This window comes from Chaetodon trifascialis, chromosome 12, assembly GCF_039877785.1.
Source record: "Chaetodon trifascialis isolate fChaTrf1 chromosome 12, fChaTrf1.hap1, whole genome shotgun sequence".
In the NCBI taxonomy this organism is placed as follows: Eukaryota; Metazoa; Chordata; class Actinopteri; order Chaetodontiformes; family Chaetodontidae; genus Chaetodon; species Chaetodon trifascialis.
This window is the reverse complement of record NC_092067.1, coordinates 6,640,484-6,655,249: the sequence shown is the minus strand read 5'-3', so window position 1 is coordinate 6,655,249 and position 14,766 is coordinate 6,640,484. Positions and strand designations below refer to the sequence as shown.

The 14,766-nt window shown below is 41.1% G+C and overlaps 2 protein-coding genes across 2 annotated transcripts; one reads left to right on the top strand and one right to left on the bottom strand.

Moving 5' to 3' along the window:
• The first annotated feature begins 5,071 nt into the window (after nucleotides 1–5,071).
• pdcl3 (phosducin-like 3) lies at nucleotides 5,072–8,624 on the top strand. Its single transcript, XM_070975892.1, has 6 exons — nucleotides 5,072–5,146; nucleotides 5,943–6,063; nucleotides 6,184–6,274; nucleotides 6,527–6,670; nucleotides 7,357–7,565; nucleotides 8,044–8,624. Exons 1-6 carry the CDS (start codon nucleotides 5,141–5,143, stop codon nucleotides 8,187–8,189), a joined length of 717 nt encoding a protein of 238 aa, XP_070831993.1. The 5' UTR covers nucleotides 5,072–5,140; the 3' UTR covers nucleotides 8,190–8,624.
• A 156-nt stretch (nucleotides 8,625–8,780) lies between these two features.
• Nucleotides 8,781–13,871, bottom strand: nms (neuromedin S). Its single transcript, XM_070975893.1, has 7 exons — nucleotides 13,799–13,871; nucleotides 11,996–12,042; nucleotides 11,403–11,459; nucleotides 10,705–10,731; nucleotides 10,548–10,601; nucleotides 9,512–9,586; nucleotides 8,781–8,965 (listed from the first exon to the last, which is right to left on the bottom strand). Exons 1-7 carry the CDS (start codon nucleotides 13,869–13,871, stop codon nucleotides 8,933–8,935), a joined length of 366 nt encoding a protein of 121 aa, XP_070831994.1. The 3' UTR covers nucleotides 8,781–8,932.
• Between the last annotated feature and the right edge of the window lie 895 nt (nucleotides 13,872–14,766).

Sequence of the window (14,766 nt, the reverse complement as noted above, 5' to 3'; positions counted from 1 at the left end):
TTATTTGGCCAAGAAACCAACCACCAGCACTCCTGCTGAAATAACACAGGTTCGCTGACAGCCCGTTTGGTAGTAACCCAGGACCTGTTTTATCTGGTGGTGTACTTTGATAGTGCAAATCGCCTGGAAAATTTGCCGTTAATGAAACCACCAAAACAAACTGATATGCAGCGAAACAGGGGATTTTGGTACTGATTGATCAGACCTGTGTACAGTATAATGAGGAAAAGGGGAAGAAGAAAAGGAACAACACACCATCCACTTCAGTTTTTTGTGCATATTTAATAAGCCATCTACCTTTTCCTTTATATGAGCTGTTGATCATTTTACAATGTTGAGATTTTACTTCAGCATTGGTTTTGTGTGGAACTTTATGAGTTATCATTTTACATTTCAGGAGTAAATATTAAATTTTTTACAGCAACACTCTGAACTGCACTATTTAATTTTATACTTTTATACTACTTCTGCCAGTGCACATTGTTTATTTTCATTATAAGGTATTTATTGTCATGGAATGCAACTGGATGGGAGTGTATGTGTTTCTCTGTCTGTCTGTCTGTCTGTCTGTCTGTCTGTCTGTCTGTCTGTCTGTCTGTCTGTCTGTCTGTGTCTGTCTGTCTGTCTGTCTGTCTGTCTGCCTGTCTGTCTGTCTGTCTGTCTGTCTGTCTGTCTGTCTGTCTGTCTGTCTGTCTGTGTCTGTCTGTCTGTCTGTCTGCCTGTCTGTCTGTCTGTCTGTCTGTCTGTCTGTCTGTCTGTCTGTCTGTCTGTCTGCCTGTCTGTCTGTCTGTCTGTCTGTCTGTCTGTCTGTCTGTCTGTATGTGTGTTACTGATGTTGTGGGGACATAAATCTGTTTACACAGACACATGGTGTGGACTCACCTCCTTCATGGGCACAAAAAGCAAGTGCCCATAATGTAAATCATGAAACAAATGGAAATCAGACAGTGTGCTGTGTGTGTAGCCTACTGACACAAAGGACATCCTTTGTGTAGGTGGTCCTTCACTGTCCCAGGACACCTTAGTGTACACACTGCTCACAGAATGTAGCCGTATGCATCACTGATCGGATCTCAGTGTGTCTTTGGTGCTTTCACACGTGAACTGAGAGCTGTCCACTAGTGACTGGATCACCCTGGACGCGTGTTAATACAGCGTGTGTGCATCCCTCTCTCTTTTTCTCTCTTTCTGTCTTTCTCTGTGTTTGTGTGTGTAACCAAGCAATGATTTTCAGGAAAATGGCAGGTCCGAGCCCATATCATCAACAGGTGGCCTGTGGGTCACATCCAGCCAGCCATGTTCTCAACTGTTCCACAAAATATTAATGAGTTCAGAAAATTTGCACATCTAATGTTACTCATCAGTGGAAAAGGTCAAGTCTGTCCTGAAAGAGATGGCCGGTCAGCTTGCCAACCCCTGGCAACAAGCCTTAAAGTCTATATTTCATAATTCACCACCTCTAAGGATAGCCACAAAGTCCTTTCTCCATTTGAAATTTCCTGAAAACTTTTATTTTTATTTGTGAACTAGCATGATAGCATCTGTTTCAGATGGATTAGATGTATTTTCCATATTGCGCATGGTGCTGTTTCATCTTCTGTTTCTTAAACCTTTCACAGTTGAAAATGTTTGCTACCTCAAGCTCCTCCATATTGTCACTGAGCATACAGTTTGGACATACAATCGTGGTCTGAGGACCTCCTGACCTCGTCCAATGCATGATAGCTGAGGTGGGAGATACTGGAGCAGGGACATGAATTACATTTTTACAGCAATAAATAATTCTAAGAGCTAAACTTGAATTTATTCATTAGCAGCATCTTAGTATTAATTTACTCATCCTCACCATGCCTCCTCATCTCCTTATCATACCTGCTGCTTATCATGCAATCAAGACCCACCTGCTGCCACAGTATTTAAGCACTTGTGTTTTTTGTCTGCTTGCCTGCAATCCCAAATCCTGCCTGTTTTATGTGCCTCAGGCTCATACCCTCCATCTGCTCAAGCTGTGCCTTGCAAGTTTGTAAATATCTGGATTTGGACTCATTATCTAGCAATTCACTCTCAGCCCATTCACCTGCAATATTGTTTGATCATCTGGACTCTTCTGTTGTATATTCTGAACATTCATCATCAAATCATTGTTTAACTCTTACTCCTGCCTCCATGTCTGAGTTTACCATTTGGATCCAGTTTCTCTACAGATTATCTTAACAGAACAATTTGACCAATGTGGACCCAGCTGACTCAGAAATGGAAATAAAGCAAACCCTATTTCATCAAGGACACCTGCTAGGACATGATGGACAATTACTGGATACACTCTCTGAACAACAGCAAACTCTCAACTCACAATTCACCCTCTTGTCTCCTATTCTTGCCACAGTAGCCTCTCCACTAGCACCTCCCCAGCCTCCAGCATTGGCAGCCACCAAAGCGGGCCCCCCTGCTGGCTAGAGAATCCCACACCACCATTCTTGAACCATTCTTAGGTGACCTTGATCGGGGTTCTCTGTTACATTGTACAATGGTGTTCTGTCACAAGCCATTAACTTGAGATTATTAAGATTCGTTTGAGACTTTGTTTGTTGACAGCAGAAAAATGAAGGCAGATCCTGAGAAGATAAAGATGGTGGCAGAGTGGCCAGCCGCTGACAACCGCAAGCAGCCCTAGAGTTTTCTGAGATTTGCCAACTTCTTCATTCTGGACTACAACAGAGCTGCTGCTCCCTTAACCAAGTTAACTTCCTCATTCATCCACTCCTCTTTGTCCCCTGAGGCAGACGCTGCATTCTCGAGGCTGAAAGATTTGTTCACTTATGCTCTGGTGCCACATCAACTTGATCCGGCGATCCAGTTCGAGGTGGATGCTTCCAACACTGGAGTAGGTGCGGTTCTGGTCCAAATCAGAAGCTCCACCCATGTGCCATCTTTTCTCAGAAACTAACCCTTGCTGAGCACAATTACAATGGCGAAGACTGGGAGCTCTAGGCTGTAAAGATGGCATTGGAGGAGTAGCGTCACTTGCTGGAGGGCTCGGAGCAACCATTCATGGTCTGGACAGACCACAAGAACCTCCCCTCCATACAATCAACAAAGAGACTCAATTCCCACCAGGAGCTGTGGTCCCTGTTCTTCAGTCGGTTCCACTTCACCCTCCCCTACTGCCCTGGTTCCAGAAACGTCAAGCCTGATGCTCTTTTCAGGCAGCTCAATGCTGATGAGACCAGTGCGAACCCTGAGTGGTTTGGTGGTGGCTGCAGTAACCTGGGGAATTGAGTCTCATCTGAAGGTAACAGTCATTCTCAGTCCTTCTGGCAAAGATCTCAGGTTTGGAAAGAGTTCTGTTGGGCATTGGGGGCATCAACCAACATCCAGACCAAAAGAGCCAACCAGGAGCTGAAATCCGCATTACAGTGTGTCACAGCCTCTGACGCCACTTTATGGTCCACCCATCTCCCCTGGATTGAGCATATGCACAATACCGTCACTAGTTCTGCCACAGGTGTTTCCCCTTTTGAGGCATCTCTTGGATACCTAGCACCATTGTTCCAAATCCAAATCCAAGATTGCCATGCCTTCAGTTCAACTCCACCTCCACCTTTGCCACAAGATCTAGAAGGAGACTTGGGCTGCCTTGCTGAGATCAGCTAAGGAAAACAAGCACCTAGCTGACTGCCACCACAGAGCAGCTCCTACAAGTACAAGTCAAGCCATGGTTCACATATCCCAACTCAAGCCTGCTACCCTCAGCTAGTCATGCCCTCCAGCCAGTCCGCCTCCTCCCACTCAGATTGTCAATGACCAGCCGTCTACACAGACATCAGGTATGTGACCAAAGTAGAAATATACTGCTGATTTTCTTTATGTATTGATATTGATACACTTTAGGAATTGCTTGACCCTGTAATCTATGCTTGATCTATTTAGCAGCTTGAAATGCTGGCATGGATACTTTAGTTTATAAAATGGGAGACAGTGGAATGTGGTCGAGTTCTTACGTCCCATCCCCTGAACTTAAATGAATGGTCCCCTCAAACCACAGCGTTTTTAATGTTGTCTTGTCTTGATAGCTAGTAGAGTAAAGGAATACAGTAACTAGCTAAATGTTAGCTCATTCTCTCTCAGTCCTACTACAGAAAATGAATCTCTTCTAGTAACACATTGACTGGAGTCTTCTGTTGGCATGCAGGCTAATTGACTTAAAGAATAACTGTGTAATTTTGATTGTAGGCTTCTCATTAAAAAACCATTCATGCTGGATTGTTGGAGGGCATGCTCATAGATCTTCATCAGGGATATCCTCCAGACAGGGCCCTCCTCTACTGTGACAGGAGGGCACAGCAGGTACATCGTTATGTGCTGGTACAATGATACCACAATGACACAATGTTTTTTTTTCTTTTTTTTTTTTTTTTTTGTATTTGTAGCAGAAATTAAACAACTTAATGTATTTTATTAACTGAAGAGTTGACAACAACCCATGAATAATTAAGGACTTGTGGTTCACCAAGATCACTGAGTTTATCATCAGTTAACAACTCTCAATATTGTGTGATTTTTGATCAGAACTAAACAATACTGTGGTTACTGACTAGTACTGAGCAAATAGCAGTTATGTTTAGGTTAAATCTCCAGGAAATGAGTGCTAGCCTATGTAATGTCCCCCAAAAGTGATGGAAACACGTGTGTGTGTGTGTGTGTGTGTGTGTGTGTGTGTGTGTGTGTGTGTGTGTGTGTGTGTGTGTGTGTGTGTGTGTGTGCTGGGGGTGGGTTGCAACAGCACCTGTCTGGCTTCGCTCTCAGGAATGCAGCGCTCCCACTCCTTTTATGGTCATATTGAGCCTCAACAGGAAGCTGGTGTCACTTTTATTATTGTCCCACCCATAGCACATATGACCATATATTTTTTTTTTGGATAAAAAGACATTACTTGGAGAAGTACATAAAATGAAAAACATATCGACCGCATTTAACTTAGTTAAAGTGACTTTATTTCATCATCGGAAGTATTGAATGCTTATTTTCGACTGTCATCTGTTCTTGTTTCTGTCGGAATCAGTCCGTCAGCGGTCCTTCTGTTTCCGTATCTGGGAGGACAGCTCTGGTGTGATTTCAGAGGAGGAATTTATCTGTCAAAATGCAGGTTTGTAAAGCTTAATTAGACTTTAAACCTCATGATTCAACGTTAATGAATGAGACGAATTAACGTCGGTTGATGTCGGTGTTGTGTGTTGAGATAATTCTTTGAAATTTAGCTCGGCGTGTCAACAGCGAAAATGTTACCTTAACTGTTAGCTAGCAAGTTAACTCAGTGGTTTATTACCCAAACCTGTCAGAGAGAGACGGGGAAAGACATACCGGCATGAAATTAAATGTTAAGAGAGCTGAAACGATTTGTGAGAAATCGATTAAATTATGCTAATATTTTGGATTATTTCAGGCATTTGCTTGTAACTGCTTCGAAAACGTAAATCCTCACATTTCAGTGCCTGAAAGCGGCACTCTTAACAATTTACTCATTATCTATATGTGTTGTCGTCAAGTACTTTTTTGTCCCTTCGGCAGTACGCTTATTGCTTCCTCTAGTTTGGAAGCGTGACATGCATGGAAGTACTGTAAGATACAGTTTGATGAAATAAGGTCTTTGCTGTCTTTTTAACTATTATCTTATAATCTAATTTCATATATTTGGTGCCTAAACAAGCACAGAACACATCCTGGCTCACAGTGTGCACATCCATGTCTTAGACCACGTCTCATTCCTACATCAGTAAAACAAAATATATGTTAGAGTTGGGAAACTTTTGTTTGCACAAAGACTGAACAATAAAACCCTGTCCTAATTTGGTACTTTGGCACTTCACTGTTCTGTTAACAAAAACAGGGCGTCACGACATTCACAGTATCAGTGCTTGTTATATATATTTTGTGCTGTCCAGGACATCAACGAAGACACAGAGTGGAATGATATCCTGAGGAAGAAAGGCATTCTTCCTCCTAAAGAGGAACCGAAAGATGATGAAGAAGAGGAGGCGTTGGCCCTCCAACAGCAGTCTGTTGGTAAGAGAGACAGTTCGGGATAAATATCAGTATTTCTCTGTTGCTTACTGGGTCACCAAAATCTCTTTGCCCCACAGTTTTTGTTTTATGTGCTGTTGCTGTTGTTGTGTCTCTGAACAGTTAAAACGTATGAGGACATGACGCTGGAAGAACTGGAGGAGAATGAAGATGAGTTTGGTGAAGATGATGAGGCTGCCATTGAGATGTACAGGTGAGTGGAGATCGTGCAGGGAAGGGTCTGTTGCACTGAGCAGCTCCCAGTCATGTGAAAATACCTTTTAAATAACGGCTCAGAGTAGAACGTCAGAAGTAAAGATTGCAGCGTTTGGCTAATAGCTAGGCTAGAGGGGTGCTCACAGCATAGGGGCCACTGACCAAGCATCCACATGTGACGAATCACATGACTCTGGCTGAAACCCATTCGCTCTGACTGTACATTGATGAGAAATGTGCTTCCTTGCAGACAGAAGCGCCTTGCGGAGTGGAAGGCTGCTCAGATGAAGAATGTGTTTGGGGAGCTGGGAGAGATCTCAGGGCAGGACTACGTCAAGGAGGTCAACAAGGCTGGAGACGGCATCTGGGTGGTGCTGCACCTCTACAAGCAGGGGTAGGTGGTCCAACAAAATCAAGTCCTTCACCAAGTATGCCAAAAAAATAAACAGAAAATAAAGGGAGAGAAAATATTTCAGTTTTTAAATGTTGTTTCTTGATGTTTCTATCTGATTTTGTGTGAATTTAATCTCTATTAACTTGACACATCTCTGGGTGGAGAATATATTTTATCCTCCGGCCTCTTGTAAACCCCTCCCAGGCCTGCACAGCGGCTAAGTTAACATGGAGACTTGTTCTGAGTCATCATCTGTTTGGGCTTGTCAGGTTTTACACAGACAGGGATGTTGTGACTATAATCATGTATGGACTATTTTTTTTGCTGCAGCTGCTGGCAGTATAAGTGCTGCTTTGTTGGGCTAAGAAGATAAGTAAATAACTAGATTAGTTAAATCACAGAACACAACAATTTTGATCATCAAATATTTGTTTAAATCATTTCTCAAGCAAAAATGTCAAGCGTTCTCTGATTCCAGCTCCTTAAATATGAGTATTTGCTGCTTTTCTTTGAATTATGTCATTGTAAATTGAATATCTTGTTTTAGACTGTTGGTCAGACAAAGTGAGCCGTTCATCATGACGCCATGTCTAGCTTCGGCTCTCACCCTCCTGACACTTTCCATCAAAACGTGCCACACTAACTGCTCTGTGTGATGTTTTCTTCTCCTTCATCTCCTTTCCCAGCATCCCTCTGTGTGCCCTCATCAACCAGCACCTGAGTGTATTGGCCAGGAAGTTCCCTCAGACCAAGTTCCTCAAGTCCATCTCCACTACCTGCATCCCCAACTACCCAGACCGCAACCTGCCCACCATCTTCGTCTACTTTGAGGGAGAGATGAAGGCCCAGTTCATTGGGCCGCTGGTCTTTGGGGGCATGAACCTCAAAGTTGAAGGTAAGAGGTGACTTACTTGCAGAAAAGCTTCAGGACTTTGAACGTTAAGCTGGAGTTGGTAATGTTGGAGAAACCAGCAAGAGTAAACTAGACAGCAGGAGCATCCAACTGAAACATCCCATCCACTCCTCTCATGCCTCTTTGCTCTGCTGGGTTAGCTGCTGATCCAGAGTCTGTTGCTGCACAGTTGCTCACTCGTTCCTCAGCTCAGGGACTGTGTGCACGACCACAGTGTGTCGTTGTCATCGCTAACTGTATCCAGCTACCTCATGTGTCATTGACATGTAAGAAAACACCTAACGCTCTCGTAATGAGCATAAACAACTGACATGGCTGGTGTTGACTGATTCAACTTTAGGACCGTAATGGAAGCTGTAATTTGTGCTGTTATTTGTAAATGTATGACATCACTGACAGTGTAACAGCCTGTACATTTCATCATCATCAAGTGTTTACTCGTCCTGTCTGTCCCACGCAGAGCTGGAGTGGAGGTTATCAGAGAGTGGAGCGGTGAAGACAGATCTGGAGGAAAACCCCAAGAAGCAAATCGAAGACAAGCTAATGTCATCGATCAGATGTTCGCTTCCTACACAAAGGGACAGTGACTCTGAGGACGAGGACTAAAAAAAAAACACCTGTGACGCCAAACCAGAAAGGCTGTGTGGCCGCCGTATGAGAAACACTCAGAGGACCTTAAAGCCTCTGATGAGCAGGGACAGAGAAGGCACAGCATCGCCTTCATCAGCATATATGTTACATGTTTTGACCATGTCTGCGGTGCTCTTACATAGGACGCAGTCCTGCTCACATGCACATGGACAGGATAGAATCTAACCTATGACTTGTTGTTGAGTCCTGCAGCTTCCTGTGCAGCTCTGTGGGAAAGTGCAGAGAACAGCAAACAATCATTTTTTTGTAATTTGAATAAACACCCAACTGAACCTTTACAAAGACACATTTGAACTTTTTTATTATGTTTAATGAGAATTGTGTCACAAAATGTACATGTACATTTCAATCTGTTAAATTAAATGTGAGTTCACCTCTTTGCCACGATAACCTGTGCCACTTTGTTTCCTCGCGTCTCATTTTTGTGGAGTCTGTGAAACTGAAGGACTGTCTGAAGAGTTTATTTTGTGCAATGTGCCAAATTTGTGCTTGGGAACAATTCACATGGACACACCGATTGACAGGAAGACACATGGCAGCCACGGCAGTGCAGATTTTTTTCCATCTGTACAATAATTTATTTTGTTTCTGTCTGGAGAAACATGTCAGAGATGCTGTGCGTCGCTCCAGCAGCCAGCTGCCTGCTGCTTCTCTCCTGCTCAGCCTGATTTCCTTTGTTGTTCTTGTCCATCTTTCTTCTACAGCATACCCTCCGGCAGACCTCGGATCTTCTGTTTCATTAGGAACAAAGAGAAAAGTCGGTGTGAGCAGTAAATCGAACCTGAACAGTGATGTAATTTAATGTGATTCATGCTTTCACTCCTAATCGCTGGGTCAATACTCTTCCTGAAAAGGTTGTTCTTTGAGTTTATTGTTTGTTATTCCTCACTGATGTTGACAGGTGTTGATGAGTTTCCTGACTAAGGAACCTTCTAAAACAGTGATTTCAAATCTGGTGGTCCAGACTCCAAAAGGTGATGTAGAAAAATAATCTACATTCAAACTGCTTGACAGTTTGACCTCTTTAAGCCTCTAAGGGTTCACTCCAAGGGTGTAGGTTTGATCTTTGGTTTGAAATGGAGCTGTTACTTTTTCGGTGTTTATGTTTGCAGCACACCTCATTTTGTGGACAGTACCGTCTGCTTTGTGAGTTATTTTTATGTGTCCCTGGCAGATCACGGCTCTGTTTCATCCTCTGTAGGTGCTGCCACAGTATGTCTTCATCCTCTGAAATGCAGGGCTGGCAGTTAAAGAATGGTATGTGGAAGTTTTCTTACCAAAAGTAGCACCTTCTTGTTTCTCCTCTGGGAAAGCTTTGGGGAAAGTCGCATCAAAGGATGAACTGAGTGAGACTGTAGAGGAAGGAGGAGGAGAGTTAACTCAGAAAGGCGTCAAAGCTGATGAAATAGCTGACGACCATCTGTTTGATAAAGAGACAGTATCAGATGGGCTTAAAAAAAATCTATTTTACAGCTTGTGTTCAGACCAATAATAGTATTATGTCTAAACATGCAATATAGAACAATTTATAGAAACGTAAAAAACAACAAAACTATAATCCATCATATGATTATATTAGCTCTGATGCTAATGAGGAAAAGCCAACGATCTTGCACGAATCTTATGTCCAGTAAACTACTGTAACTGTTAGAGGGATTGGACCAGTGAACGAGGCTTTGGTTTCTGAGCCAAACATCCTCATAGCAACATGTTTGGTAAACTGTTAAATACTGAAGCTTTCATCCACTTTCTGTACAGATTTTAACCTTGTTCCTTTGCTTTTGATCAGATATTGACTGAATCCTAATTTTGCCAGTTTTTGCCATTAAATTCAGGCAATGTTGTTGTACGTGTTTACACAACGTTTAACGTTTGGAAGTTTGGGCTTCTTTGGTAGAAAGACACATTTCACATTTGTCACAGTAAAAAATATGCAAAAAATATTGATTTGGCCTCAGCAGTGAAACCCAGGTGACGAATTAACACTAATATTGAATCAGCAACGGACATCTCTGACCAACTGTCAACACTCAAATAAAAAGAAATCGATAAATAAAATCAAACAGCACATTTAATCTGGTCTGAGTTAGTTTTCCTTTTTCAGAGACTTGATCTCCTCACTGCTCTCAGGTCCTCATTGTTCATTTAAGCATTGAAAAAGTCAATTTTGTTAATAAGCCTGCACTCTTTCAGCAGATGTTCTGCTCCTCCACTGTTGCCATTTAAAATGACCAATCAGTGACATCTAATAAAAGCAGCTCTTAAACATGCCGACAGGTGACACCTCAGCGGTTTGCCCCCTCCTCTGCTCACCTCATGCTGTACAGCTCCAACAGAGTTACGTGCTTTAGAGTAATGAAACAGGAACTGAAAAAAGGAGAAACACAAAGTCAGTGAGCTGCTGCTGCTGCTGCTGCTGCTGAGAAAACATCAGAAACAGAAAATAAAGAGAAGTGAGGTGTGTTCTTACTCTTTTGAAAACATTCTGGACTTGGTCCTGTGGAGAAACACGATTTCCATTTAAGACGTGAATTAACATGTAAGTATGACATTGGTTGTTTTTATAGTTTGGATATCAGGATGGTTGCATTACAGCATTGTCCACTTACACACTGCCAAGCTGTTAATGTTCATTTTTGTCACAGAGCAACAACACAATGGAAGCTACAACAGTAAAATCTAATAAAAGCAATGCAACATCCAATAAATCCTTTCTCTAAGAAGCAAATTTGAGTTGATTTCCCCCCAATTTCTCATTTTGTGTGGTTTCAAAAACAGCTTTCTCCCTCTAGCCACTGCTGATGCTTCTGATTTGATTCAGAATACATTTTACATGATGGACTAAGATTTGTGTTGGAGGTTGCAGGTAAGCATTGTTTTGATGTCTGGAGAAAAGTGTCCTGTTTAACACTCTGGCATTAGCACATAATCCTCACATTAAGACAGTAAACGAACCAGACCATCCCTGAGTAGAAACGGGGCTGATGGGAAATGTGGTACTCCATTTGTTGAAACCTGAGTGTTAATGGTACCACAGCTGTAAGTATATCAGGGTGTCAAGGCTCGTTTAGACAGTGATAAATGTGAGAAATGTTAGAAATACTGTAGATTATATTATGTGTCTTTAAGGTGACTTTAAAGTGTTTTCGATGTTTGCTCTTCGCCTACCTCATTCTGGTCTCTCCACAAAACATCACTCAAATCATCGCTTTGGGCGTCTCGCACCTGCAGACAAACAACACACTTCTTTATGAATTGCTAATGGACGGTGAATGCAACACAAAATATCTCAACACTGATGACTGCACGTCCTTTTATTGTTCCCAATAAAGACAGCGTGCTGCCGATCTGTATATTTACCAAACCCTACTGTCTGTCCACTCTTCTGTTGTCTCACACAGCTCCTCCCTGCACTGAATGTTAGGACTGAATGCATCTGAAGAGCAGTGTGATATCTGCCTGCATCTCTTCCATATTGTTCTTTCAACACAAGATTGATGTTGATGATCACACGAGAATGCATGGCCAGGAGGTGTTGATTAACCACAGGTCTCGACAAGCACCACAGCTTTTCTGACAACCTTATATTAGAAGTCCTTTCTTTAGTTACAACCTGAAAATAATGTATTGTTAATTGTCTCAAATATCACATGTGCAAAAAGAAGTGTGAGTTCAAAGAAGGGAGACATCTATTTAGCTGTCAGAAAGTCTTAATGACAAGGAGTCATACAGAAATGTTAAATGAAGAGACGATTTCCCACCTTTCTTAACGCTATCCCATCCTCCCACTGGTCCAAAGGACTGGCATCTGAGTGAAGAGCACATGCATTATATTTTCACTCATACTGCAAACTTATACTAAAGCAGCATCTCAGGTCCAACACTCAAACTCTAAAGTGTTTTTTTTCTACTTTATTGTGTTTTTATGTGCTGTGTGATTACAACATTTTACAAAAATCTCATAGGAACTGACCATTAGAACAGACAGAAGCAATGATGCATCTATGGTGACTTTATGAAGCAGCGTATGAGCAGAAAACACTGAGTCTTTATATAAAAAACATCAGCAACTGTGCATTCATAATTAATATCCTTAAATCCAGATTTAGTCATAACATACAGTATCTTGAGATTATGTTGTGCTTTTCAGTTTCACCCCTGAAAGAGAAACATAAGACTAGCTGAAAACTGGTTTGGGCTGACCTCCAGTGGTTGAAGTTCTCGCCTTGATGCAGCGATGCTGACGCGTACTCCAGATGTGTTTAGTACACTCTGACATCACTGTTACGATGTGGTTAGTGCAACAAAGCCAGAAGAGGTCGGTGAGATGATGCTTTCAGGCAGGTCTTAACTTTTCTAATTATTATTATTTACTGGCAAGTAACTAAATACAGTACATTTACATTATTCTTAAATTGTAAACTTAAGCATCATTTTGAGATACTAGGACTTTATTCAAGTCTTTCAACTTTATTTTTCAATTCCATTTCATTTCATGGGGAAATACTGTCTGTTTTACTCTGATAGCTAGAGATACTTTATAGATTAAGATTTTACTAACAGAAAAAATAGCACCTAAAAGATTACAATGCATCTTCATAGATTAACTACACAACAGAGTGTGAGATGTTCATATCGTCTCCACTTTGATCAACTACTGCTGTTTACACACACACACGTAAATGTATATAATAATATTGTACAATATAACAATTTGAAAGGATTTTATATGAGTACTTTTACTTTTAAATCTTTGAGTACATTTGCCATTAATACGTCTGTGTATAGTATATTTTATTAAAGATTCTCCACTACTTTTCTTTAATAAGGCATACTTTATAAAATGTTCATATGTTGAAAAAGTTGTTAAATAATTTATTCAGTAATAAGTCATTAACAAGGAGAACTTATTATATTATTGTATATGCTCTCCCAGTGTGACATCAGACTCCTCCAATGGACAGTTGGTCCATTTACTCTCTGAAAACAAACCGAGAGCATCCAGACTAAATCATTTGATTTGATTGGTACCAGTATTTCTTTAAAACTCTCTTATAGGTTAAGATGACGTTACTGTTGGAAAATTTAAGTCAAATAGATTCACCGTTCTGGTTGTCAGTATACTTTTACATTTGTGAGTGAGAGGTTTAACCCCTAGAACTTAAAGATCTATACTCAGCTTCACAGCTTAAGAAATAAAAAGGGATCATTGGTTTACATTTGTGTGTGTGTGTGTGTGTGTGTGCGTGCGTGCGTGTGTGTGTGTGTGTGTTTGGACATGATGAATGTATTTTTAAGCTTTGAAGGTTTTTCCTATGCACAGTATAAATTTGAATTAAGTACTTAGTGATGTTTTCGTTTCAGGTACTTAGGTAAGGCACGTTCATATATATAAAACCTACATTTCCCAAGAGGCAAACAAATGTTTAATGTTTCTTATGCATTTACAATAATTACTGATGTGCACAAACCAATATTTTTTGAGCATAATAAAGCATTAATTTAGATGTAAATTACTCCTTGTTTTAAAAGACCTATCAATCAATTTAGACATGATCACCTACCTGTTGTGCTCCAAGGTCCAAGAAACCAGAAGAAACATAAAAGAAAAAGTTGTCGCACAGTTGGCAGAGTCATTACTCTGTGTTTCTTCTCTCCTCTTCCTCTCTTAATTCCTCTCAGGTTTGCTGGATTCGGTTTAGTTCGGGTCAACTCGTTGCTCTTGGTCCAACAGCTGTGTGGTCTGAACACTGTTCCCTCAGCAGTTTAAAAGCACGCAGACTTGCAGGCTGACAGGCTTCCTCTCATACCCAGAGGTGACCAATCACACCGACCCGGTCATCAGCACACCCTCTTGCGCAAATCCAACGCATCCTCCACCCCTCCATCTCTCTCCCTCTCTCTCACACACTCACATACACACAGACACATCTGCTCACACACATTTTTCTGGGAATCACACTGCACTGGGAATACTGGGCTGTCTTTGTAATACAACTGATGCAACCAGGGATGTGTGCTGATATCATGTTGTTACTATAGTGTGGATAACATGAGTAGAAATTTGAATTTTTGTTAACCATGATGAGAAGCAGCTAATTAACAACATTAAATGTCATAAGAGAGGGACTGGTTAAATAGAGACTCATATGATGAAATTTCTAGGAATTTAACTTTTGAAAACAGGTCACATTGTAATATTTATGAAGCTCAGTGCAAATTATTATTAGGCTTTCAGGAACAATGGCCATATGAACCTGAATTACAGACATATTGTCTAAGTTACTATAACTACTATAGAGCCTTAAGTGAAGCAGACATTAACCAAAAGTCAAAGATCTCCACAGTAATATTCAGGTACACTACTATTAACTGGAAAAGACAAAAGACTTCCTAAAAAGAAAAGGCTTTGTTGTGTGATCTACCTGAAAGGATGAGGTCATTTTTGTTTTATTGCTTGTTATGATAATGTTAAGTTTGACTTAATTGTAAAATGTCCCTCACCTCCACTGACTTTCTAGCGGAAAATAAT

What these genes read in the sequence shown, in the direction of transcription:
- nms (XM_070975893.1), bottom strand. Translation starts at nt 13,871, where the DNA reads ATGACTCTGCCAACTGTGCGACAACTTTTTCTTTTATGTTTCTTCTGG. An exon ending in TGTGGAGAGACCAGAATGAG is followed by an intron (nt 10,732 to 11,402) that starts GTAGGCGAAGAG and finishes GTTTCTCCACAG; the next exon opens with GACCAAGTCCAGAATGTTTT. An exon ending in TTGGAGCTGTACAGCATGAG is followed by an intron (nt 9,587 to 10,547) that starts GTGAGCAGAGGA and finishes CTTCCTCTACAG; the next exon opens with TCTCACTCAGTTCATCCTTT.
- pdcl3 (XM_070975892.1), top strand. An exon ending in CCTCCAACAGCAGTCTGTTG is followed by an intron (nt 6,064 to 6,183) that starts GTAAGAGAGACA and finishes GTCTCTGAACAG; the next exon opens with TTAAAACGTATGAGGACATG. An exon ending in CTGCACCTCTACAAGCAGGG is followed by an intron (nt 6,671 to 7,356) that starts GTAGGTGGTCCA and finishes CTCCTTTCCCAG; the next exon opens with CATCCCTCTGTGTGCCCTCA.